General features: G+C 44.3%; 1 protein-coding gene across 1 annotated transcript; it reads right to left on the bottom strand.

The window, feature by feature from the left end:
• Window positions 1-683: 683 nt before the first annotated feature.
• On the bottom strand, window positions 684-8,855 carry VIM (vimentin). Its single transcript, XM_066385277.1, has 9 exons — window positions 8,132-8,855; window positions 7,406-7,466; window positions 4,549-4,644; window positions 4,288-4,449; window positions 3,681-3,806; window positions 3,125-3,345; window positions 2,625-2,668; window positions 1,833-1,918; window positions 684-1,043 (listed from the first exon to the last, which is right to left on the bottom strand). Exons 1-9 carry the CDS (start codon window positions 8,692-8,694, stop codon window positions 1,002-1,004), a joined length of 1,401 nt encoding a protein of 466 aa, XP_066241374.1. The 5' UTR covers window positions 8,695-8,855; the 3' UTR covers window positions 684-1,001.
• Window positions 8,856-9,586: the final 731 nt, after the last annotated feature.

The raw sequence follows: 9,586 nt of genomic DNA, 5'->3' as shown, positions 1-9,586 counted from the left end.
TGGGAAAGCTTATTACCATACGCAGTTAGCACCATGTCACCACCGGACTCTCATGGATTCTCTCAGATGAAAAGGTGAGGAATTTTTTATTTCTCCAAACACAAAGGTCTTTAACAATATCTAAACCTAGAGATAAATACAAATTAGGTATCACACAGATACACAGAAAAGGAGTTTCTTTATGTTGAAACTTTGAACTTTTCCCTGTTCTTTACACCTTGCTCATGAAAGATGCAGCTCCTCCATCCTGCCCACCACCCTGTCCTTTTCCTCCCATAGGGGAGTTTGTGCTACTCATATGCTACAAATACCAAAAAATACATGTATTTGTATGTATATTTATTTCAAAGTTTTTAATTTTAAGTAGTCCATTTGTTAGAACTAAAATTACATATGGATATGGACCCAGCTGCACTTATTTTGTGAAAAGACATCATTTTTGTACATTTTTGTTATGTATAATTTGTAAATTAAAAAATACTTAATTGAAAAGTGAACTTACCTATAATGAGCACATTAAGAACTATACCTCAAGCATAGGTAAATAGAAATGATCAAATTTACCTAAATTGTTTTTTGCATCAAATTAACCAACAGGACCAAAAAATACTTAACTGAAATAGAGAGTGTCATAATAAAATTGAGAGAATTGTACAGTTGTTATCAAATAATTAGGACACCAATAGAGTTTTACAAAGATTTATTGAAGCAGAGACGCATTGGTCAAATACTTGTTGGAAAAAAGCAGTTTTAATGGTATTCAAAAATACTTTTTAAAAAGTATTCTAGCACAAGTTTTCTTCGTAAACTAGATTACGTTGTAAACTTTTTTCTAAATCTTGGGAGTGTTGGTTCTTAAGAACTAGAGCTTATTTCTATTCCAAATCTATCTTGCGCTCCTGAAAAACTGCAGAAAGGCACTTGAGAGCTGTTTCTTTAAGATATGGATTTCTTTTTTATTCTTGCTGGTAATATATTGCTGCACCAAGTGCGTGCAACTTTTATTCCAGATCATCATGATGCTGAGAAGTTTCATTGATGACCTGTTAAAAAAGAGGAAACTCAAATCAAATATAATATTACACGCTAAAGATTAAATTACCCCGTTAAGCATGACAAAGAAAAACCCTACCAATTATATGTAATTTATGGGGTAAGTTGGAAGGTTATGTTGGTTCTGCATGACAAGGGTTACAACTGGGGGGAGGGGCAGATAATATGAAAGATGCTCTTCACTTATAAGCAAAGTAAGTATCTAACGGAAAAAAGAACACTTCAAAAATAAAAACAAAACTATATGAGAAAGAATGATAGAATAACTCTATGCAATAAAGTTTAAAAGCAATAAAACATTTTGTGTGCAAGGGAAGATTGCAATGAGGATTACAATAAATTTCTACCATTTCTTTCCTGGCATAGCCAGGTAACAAACTACTTAATCATATGTCATGTACTTGTATTATGTAACAAGGCCTAGGAGTGTTGAGGGACAGTGATATGTCCAGGATCAAGACATTAGTCTAATGAAATAGTTCATAAAGTTAGTTTAGAAAATAACTTAAGGAAGCTATACTTCCCTTTTCAATTAAGGACCATAGAGAAATCACTAACTTGGGACTGTTCGAGGCCTGCTCTCTCATCTTCGCATCTAGGAGCAGCCCTACTTAGCTGGCTCTGTGCAGTGCTCGAAGAAGAGGCCTGTTCTCTCCCTAGTCGGCCGAGAGAAACGAAACCTCCCAAATTAGCTGGCTGTATCCGAGCTAGACTTAATGACTGAAAAGGCTATCAGTGTCTATCTGAGATTACACCAGTTCTGATTTAAAGATACCAACCTGTCCGTCTCTAGTTTCAACTGTCTTAATCAGAAGCGTCCTTTTTGAGTGGGTGTCAATCAGAGGGAGTGAATCCAGATTGGTTTCTAAACAAGGAAAAAAGGCCCAAGATGAATACAAATGGAATTATAAAAAGAAAATAACCATTTTGTCCAAAGAATTATGACTTTTGTTCACAACTGTTTAAAGCACTACTCCCAAAATATTCTGAAGACTATTCTCTATTTTATTTTATTTTATTTATTATTTTTAGGTGAGAGGAGGGGAGATAGTGAGGCAGACTCCTGCATGCGCTCCACCCAGTATCCACACTGGAGTACCAAGCTATTTTTAGTGCCTGAGGCTGATGCACTTCAACAGAGCTATCTATAGTACCCAGGCTGCTGCTGGAACCAATTGAGCCACTGGCTGCAGGAGGGGAAGAGGGAGAAGGGAGAGAGAAGCAGATGAAAGCTTCTCATGGATGACCTGACCTGGGATTGAACCTGGACATCCATACACCGGGCCGATGCTCTATGCACTGAGCCATTGGCCAGGGCCAACTATTATCTATTTTAAAATCCAGCGTGACACCACTGCAGGTAAACATGACGTAAACCACTGCAGTGAGCACTCCAGCAGGAGGAAGGCAAAGAGAGTTTGCAAAGGTTAGACAATAGTTGGGTTTGAAAAGTATGGATGTTTAATAGAACTTCCTCTTATATGACATTTTTCAAGTATCATTTTTAAAATGAGTGCATTATAAACAGAATGGTTTTAAAATTTTTTCATAAATGTCAATCAAATGCTTACCCCTCAGGTTCAGGGAAGAAAAGTTGGGAAGAGGCAGAGAAATCCTACAAATGATAAAAGAAAAACAGTAAAATGTTTAAAAAATAACTCAAATGACAAGGAACAAATTTATACACTTCTAGTTTTTATCAAATAAGAAAATTTACTCTTGCATTTCCATAAGTGAGGGATTTACTTAAGGAGCATTTACTTATGACTGATCACATTAGTACATTTAAACACTATTTTGCTCCACGCATTTTCTCCACAGGGGCATGGGGAGGGGGGCGGCTGATAGAACGGGAAGAGCGTTGCCTTTCACAGAATCATAGGTTCCAATTCCAGCTCTGCTATTAGCTGACTAGGGCAGGTTCCTCAGCCTCTCTGAACCTAAGGTTCCTTATTTATAAAAAGTGGTAAGCAGCTACCTCTAAGAAATGCTCTAAAGATAAAATGAGATACAATAGTAAAGTGAGTGGCCTGATACAGAGCCTAATTTGTGCACAGAAGTTGTTCCATACCTGCTCTCCTCGCCTTCCAGCAGCTTCCTGTAGGTGGCAATCTCAATGTCAAGAGCCATCTTAACATTCAGCAGGTCTTGGTATTCACGAAGGTGGCGAGCCATCTCTTCCTTCATGTTCTGGATCTCGTCCTGCAGGCGGCCAATAGTGTCTTGGTAGTTAGCAGCTTCGACAGCAAAGTTCTCTTCCATTTCACGCATTTGGCGCTCCAGAGACTCATTCTGCAGGAGGTGAGAAAGGCTTCCAATGTTATATTTTCCCAGAAAAACCCAGCTATTCCCAGAACCATTTACAGACCATTTCCCTTAGTGGCAAATGGTAAACACCCCAGTTTTAGGTGAAGAATACAAACACCAAGTCCCTTCTTTATGGGAGCAATAGTTTAAGCTAAATCAATCTGATCACAAGTACTTTTTTTGAATCTGTCTTGACAACTTTTTTTGGATAAAAATAGACATTTTTCTTCATTTGTTTTGTTTAGATGTTGCCATGAGCTTGGGCAACTGAAGGAATGCAAATAGGTTATTTTCCCTCTTTTATTGCTGCTGATACTCACGGTTCCTTTAAGGGCATCCACTTCGCAGGTGAGGGACTGCACCTGTCTCCGGTACTCGTTGGACTCCTGCTTGGCCTGGCGCAGGGCGTCATTGTTCCGGTTAGCAGCCTCAGAGAGGTCAGCAAACTGGCAGAAAGAAATCAGAAACAGAGGTCACCCAAGCAACCTGATTCTATCTAAGACTCTACCTGAGCAAATGAGAAAGCCTAAAGATCACAAAGGCATGGAAGAGACCAAATTTTATACTTTAAGTTCAAATCTCAGTGTCCGCCAAATTGTGTCTAAATTTTTGTTTTGAGAATCAGAGAAAAAGGAGTGGAATGCTGACGCTGATAGTTTCAAGTAGAAATTCATTCTATTACATTCATTTTAAAAGGGTGGAGGTCAAGGGCATGGTGTTAGGGTTTACTCTGAAGTAGCATCAAGGAAGAGTAATGGGGAGGGAGTCTGCTGAGAGTGGTGGGGAGGTTGCAGCAACATATAAAACTTGAAGTTAAAGCCAGCTTTCTGACTGGAGCTAACAGGTATTTAGGAATCACAGACCAGTACAGTGTTTGCAGAACAAAATGCATTTCTTTTGTTCTAGCCACACTGACTTGTTTCATACCTTGGACTTGTACCATTCCTCAGCCTCCTGAAGGTTCTTGGCAGCCACACTTTCATACTGCTGACGTACGTCACGCAGGGCAGCTGTGAGGTCAGGCTTGGAGACATCCACATCGATTTGGACATGCTGCTCCTGAATCTGGGCATGCAGCTCTTGGATTTCCTAAAAATAAAACAAAACAAAAAAAAAACCAGACAGGTGAGCCATGTTGAGTATGGGTACAGCTTCACCTCATTCATTTACTGAAAGCAACCCACTTACTTCATCATGGAGTTTCTTCAAAAAGGCAATTTCTTCTTGCAAGGATTCCACTTTACGCTCAAGGTCAAGACGTGCCAAAGAAGCATTGTCAACATCCTATCATGAAAAGAGAAAAGATGGAGCTGAAGGATGCTGAAGTTTGCAGCTTATCTCATTTTAAATTAACCATATGAGCTTATTGTCTTAAATGATAAAAAAGGTATTGACAAATTTATGACCTTTGAATAAGTTAATAAATCACCCAGTGCTCAATATAGTATGTTTTCTTCTCTTAGTTAATAAATTTGAATGTGACCCAGTGTTGTACTCAAGGTTGCTAGTAGAAAGTTTTAAAAAATAAATAATCTAACACGGTAAAATGCACTCAATGAATTATTACTGAATCTACATTATACCAGCAAAGCTTTATTTTTATTTTTCTGAAGTGAGAAGGGGGGGCAGACAACAGACTGCCACTTGCGCCACACCGGGATCCACCCTGCGTGCCCACCAGGGGGCAATGCTCAGCCCCTCTGGGGTGTTGCTCTGCTGCATTCTGAACCATTCTAGCACCTGAGGCGGAGGCCATGGAGCGTCCTCAGTGCCCGAGCCAACTTTGCTCCAGTGGAGCCTTGGCTGCTGAAGGGAAAGAGAGACATAGAGAGGAAGGAGAGGGGGAAGGGTGGAGAAGCGGATGGGCACTTGTCCTGTGTGCCCTGGCCGGGAATTGAACCCAGGACTTCCACACGCCAGACCGATGCTCTACTGCTGAGCCAACCGGCCAGGGCTGCGAAGCTTTATTTTTAATCTAGAAAATCAATGCCACAGCATTTTAAGATTTTTTTTTTTGTAATGTCAGAGAATACCATGGTGATAGCAATTGACCAGATCTCTTAACGTCATAAATACATGAGTCCATGTAGAACAGAAACTTCTGTTTCAAAAGTTTCAGTGTATACCTAAGCTCTTTGTTTCTCTATTCCGATCATCTGAAACGTATCCTTATGATGCAAACATGTTGTCATCCAACATTCAGGTTGCAAGGCTAGGTTTATACTCCAATTTAGGATGAGCACTGGCAGCAATTCAGGAAAAGAAACATAACTCTAAGTTGTATTTCCTTTGCTTTCTCTGGTGGATGTTTTCCCCCTGAAACTTCTGTCTCATCCTATAAGGGTGTGTCCTTCCTTTTCACTTAGCACTGTCTCTGTCAATTCAGTTGCTTACCTTGGTTTAGAATGACTAGTTAAAGCGCTTACATATAAGGAAACTACTGTGTATGCAGAATTCTTGCTGCTTTGACTCTCCTGCATTCTCACCATTTGTAAACTGCTACATTCCAAATCAGAATGTGTAATTTGGCAAACTCAGATTTTACTTCCCCTCAAAGGAATGTCATGAGGATTTTGATACGTCTTGTCTTATAAGCAACTATATCTGCTGTACAGGTTATAGCTTTAAAGTCTTAAAACAGTGACACACTTCCATCACCTTTTGGAAAAGTGAATGAGGAATGCATAATGATAAAAACATAAAAAATTCATTTTTGTTTGTTAAGGTCTAAAAGAGATATAAAAGATAATTTAGTAGCCTCTATAAAAAAAAGTTCAGTGTGATAGTCTACTTCACTAAAGATAATATGAAGAATATTACCTAATCCTTAAACAGACCTTCTTTTTACTAACATTGTTTTACATTACTCACTATTTTGCACAAGACATTACAGATATGATTATAAATGCTCAGTTACTAAAATGAACCACACATTGCTGTTTTTAAATTAATCTGGCAAATGTATTTCTGCTTCAAATGTTATTCTAGACTTTTCATGTGCGAGTGCTTTTACAGCCAATCCCACTAAATGTTCAGGAGAGTAAGAGTATGCTGGAATCTCTTCCTGCTGTTGGATTCCAATTTTAAATGAAAAGATCCTTTAAGTCCATCTAACTTCTGGAGCAAAAAGAAAACCCTTTAATTAAAATTTCATTCTTCAGCCTTAGGGTTATTCTTTATTCATGGAAAGGATATTAAATAATTCAAGGATCCAATAAAGAAAGGCCTTTCCAAATGTGAAGTGTGACTGTAGCTTTAAGAACTTTTCACATCACATAATTCACAAGGCTCACCAGATATTAGATAAGGGATGTTAGCAAATACTTGTGTCCAATTAGAACTGTGCTTGCATCATTACATATTCAATAAAAATGTAGCCTGTTGCAAAGCTTCTGGAGGAACACAAAGACTCCTATTATTTCTGACCAGAATGTCTGTATCTACATTCCATAGTGAAGCCCAGAGAAACCATTAATACCTTTCAGCCAGAGGACAGATGGCTCCTTTTCACCCTTACAAGATCACAAAATAGTTTGTGCATAGCGATACTACCATCTAACTTTAGTGCCATAATGGAACTTGCCTAGAAGAAAAGAGATTCGCTGGCTTAATGCCAGTTAAACTAAGTTTCTTACGTTCCAACACGGTTTACATTTTCTAACTACAGGGCAGAATTGCTCTTTTTGCAGCCTTGTAAAAGTTTGCTAACTTAGCAAACCGCAATCTAACTCAAGACTGTAATTGTTCTAAATCAGAATATCAATGTGTTGCAAAACTAAAATGAAAAAAATAATTTGGAAGAAATCTGGAAACAAAGGAAAAAATTAAACTCGATGTCCTACGGGGCGGTTTAAATCATCCAAAGGTTTTTCCTCAGAGAAGCCCCAATGTGGGGCCTTTCTGCCACTAGGGGGCCTTGCGCACAGACCTGCAGTTTGGCACTATTGAGACTTGGGGTAACGGAGAACTTTATAATTGCCCCGTGGCTGTGAGTTGAATGGGTGGGTGGGGTCCGGTGGTTGCGGGTGGGAGTGGAGTTACAAACCTGTCTGAAGGACTGCAGGGTGCTCTCGGCTTCCTCTCTCTGAAGCATCTCCTCCTGCAACCTGAAACAGTTGCACGCGCATTAACCAAGGGGGAACCGGGAAACCGCAAGAGGCGGAGCAGCCACACCCAACCACCACGTAGCCGTCGCTGCTCCTCGAGACAAAAGTTGGTGCGCCGCCTCTGCAGGCAGCCAGCTAGCGACTGCGGCTTTCATAACTGGCGGCAGGTTTTATAGGTACTTGGGCCGCAGCGTGGAAAAGCAACCACAGTCGCGGCTGGGACACGCAAAGAGAATGCCGCCAACCCCGCCTCCGAGAAGCCTGGCAATCCTTTGTCTCTCGGACTGCACAGCCATCCTTTCCTCCCTCCTCCGCTCCAGGGCTGGCAGCCCGCCAGAAACAGCCAAGGAAACTTCTAAAACTTTGGAGAGCCATTCTCAAAGTTTGCAAGGGCCTTCTTTCTACTACAAAGTCGTAGTTTCAAGAAATCTGTAACTTTAAACGGGTGTTCTTGGGCAACAAGTGGGAGGAGAGGGGAAACGCTAACTGCAACTTCTGAGTTCCGGGCGGGGCTGCACCACTTCAGCCACAGCCCAACTCCCGCGCTTCCCTCCCCGCCGCCGCAGCGACAGCCGACTGCATCCCCCAGGGCGTGGCAGCTCCTCCCGTGGTGGGGGGCGTACCCTCCCCCTCCCTCCCGCGGCCCCGCGCGCCTGCCGCCTTACTTCTCCCGAAGCCGCATTACGTCCTCAGCCAGGTTGTCGCGCTCCACCTCGACGCGGGCCTTGTCGTTGGTGAGCTGGTCCACCTGCCGGCGCAGCTCCCGCATCTCCTCCTCGTAGAGGTCCCCGAGGCGCGACTTGCCCTGGCCCTTGAGCTGCTCGAGCTCGGCCAGCAAGATCTTGTTCTGCTGCTCTAGGAAGCGCACCTTGTCGATGTAGTTGGCGAAGCGGTCATTCAGCTCCTGCAGCTCCACCTTCTCATTGGTGCGGGTGTTTTTGAACTCGGTGTTGATGGCGTCGGCCAGCGAGAAGTCTACGGAGTCCTGCAGCAGCCGCACGCCAGGAACACTGCTCCGCAGGCGCACCGCCGAAGAGCGGGTGGCGTACACGCCGCCCGGGGACGAGGAGTAGACGCTGCGACTGACGCTGGGCCGCAGCGCGCTGCCCAGACTGTAGCTGCGGGTGGACGAAGTCACGTAGCTCCGGCTGGAACTCGGCCGGCTGGCTGTGCCGGGGCCGCCGAACATCCTGCGGTAGGAGGACGAGGACACAGACCTGGTGGACATGGCTGCGGAGGGTGGCGGTGGGCTGGGCGGCTGCGGCGGCGCGAACTGGCTCCCGGCGGAGAGGCGAGCAAGGGTGCGGTGGGTGTGGTCGGCGGGAGCGCTGCTGCGTCTCTGGCGCGGGAACTCCGGAGCAAGAGCGGCAGAGGACCAGACCCCGCGGAGGGCGCAGTTTTTATAACCTGTACTCTCCCTCCCACTACTATCTCAGCCAATGGGGACTCGGCGAGTAACGAGAAGGGTGGGCGGGGGGTTGGGGTAGGGGCGCCCTGGAGCTTTTCTCGTCCCGACTTCTCGGCTCCTCAAGTCTGGGCACCATTCCCGTTACTTCTTGGCTGTACTGGGACTTTCGGGAGCTTTCCTTTTGATAGCCAGAGCTCTGCTCACCCCTGGGTGCTGAAAAGGGCGGGGTCGTACGGTGGTGGGGCAATGCGCCCAGCACTGGATCAAAGGGTCCTGAGCACCGTGCCAAAGAGGCGTGGGAGAAGGCCGCGGGTTTGTGGAGGGGGGCGCAACAGGGCTGTGGGTGGCCCGCGGGGAGCGAGTAGGTTGGAAGACCCGCGGGCAGAGGCGCAGGATGAGTGGGAGTAAGGTATCAAGCAGGTTCGAAGGCACCGAGAAAGAAACAAAGAGTGTCTGAGATTGGAGCTGGAGGTGGAGGGCGCACACCCGGGACGCACCCCGTGCCTCACAGCGCGCTTGGAAAGGGGTTCCGCTTGTGGCCGCACTTATTTCACCCTCTTGTCTTGGGGTTCATGTTCAGGAACCTAACGGGCATGATTTGTCTTTGGAATTCTTGAGCTGCTGGGCAGTGGCCGAGGAAAGCCCGTGGGGATCGGGGTGGGGTCGCTGAGTCACTGGCGTGAGTCATCGTGCCCTCTGCCCGCTGAGATTG

This window comes from Saccopteryx leptura, chromosome 5, assembly GCF_036850995.1.
Source record: "Saccopteryx leptura isolate mSacLep1 chromosome 5, mSacLep1_pri_phased_curated, whole genome shotgun sequence".
Lineage (NCBI taxonomy): Eukaryota > Metazoa > Chordata > Mammalia > Chiroptera > Emballonuridae > Saccopteryx > Saccopteryx leptura.
This window is presented reverse-complemented; position numbering and strand designations above follow the sequence as displayed.

Bases quoted from the DNA above. Each gene is read 5' to 3' on its own strand.
- VIM (XM_066385277.1), bottom strand. From the start codon at position 8,694: ATGTCCACCAGGTCTGTGTCCTCGTCCTCCTACCGCAGGATGTTCGGC. The intron at 2,669-3,124 runs GTATGGAACAAC...TATCATTTGTAG, and splicing joins CTGGAAGGCGAGGAGAGCAG to GATTTCTCTGCCTCTTCCCA. The intron at 1,919-2,624 runs GTAAGCATTTGA...TTCCTTGTTTAG, and splicing joins TTCTTCCCTGAACCTGAGGG to AAACCAATCTGGATTCACTC.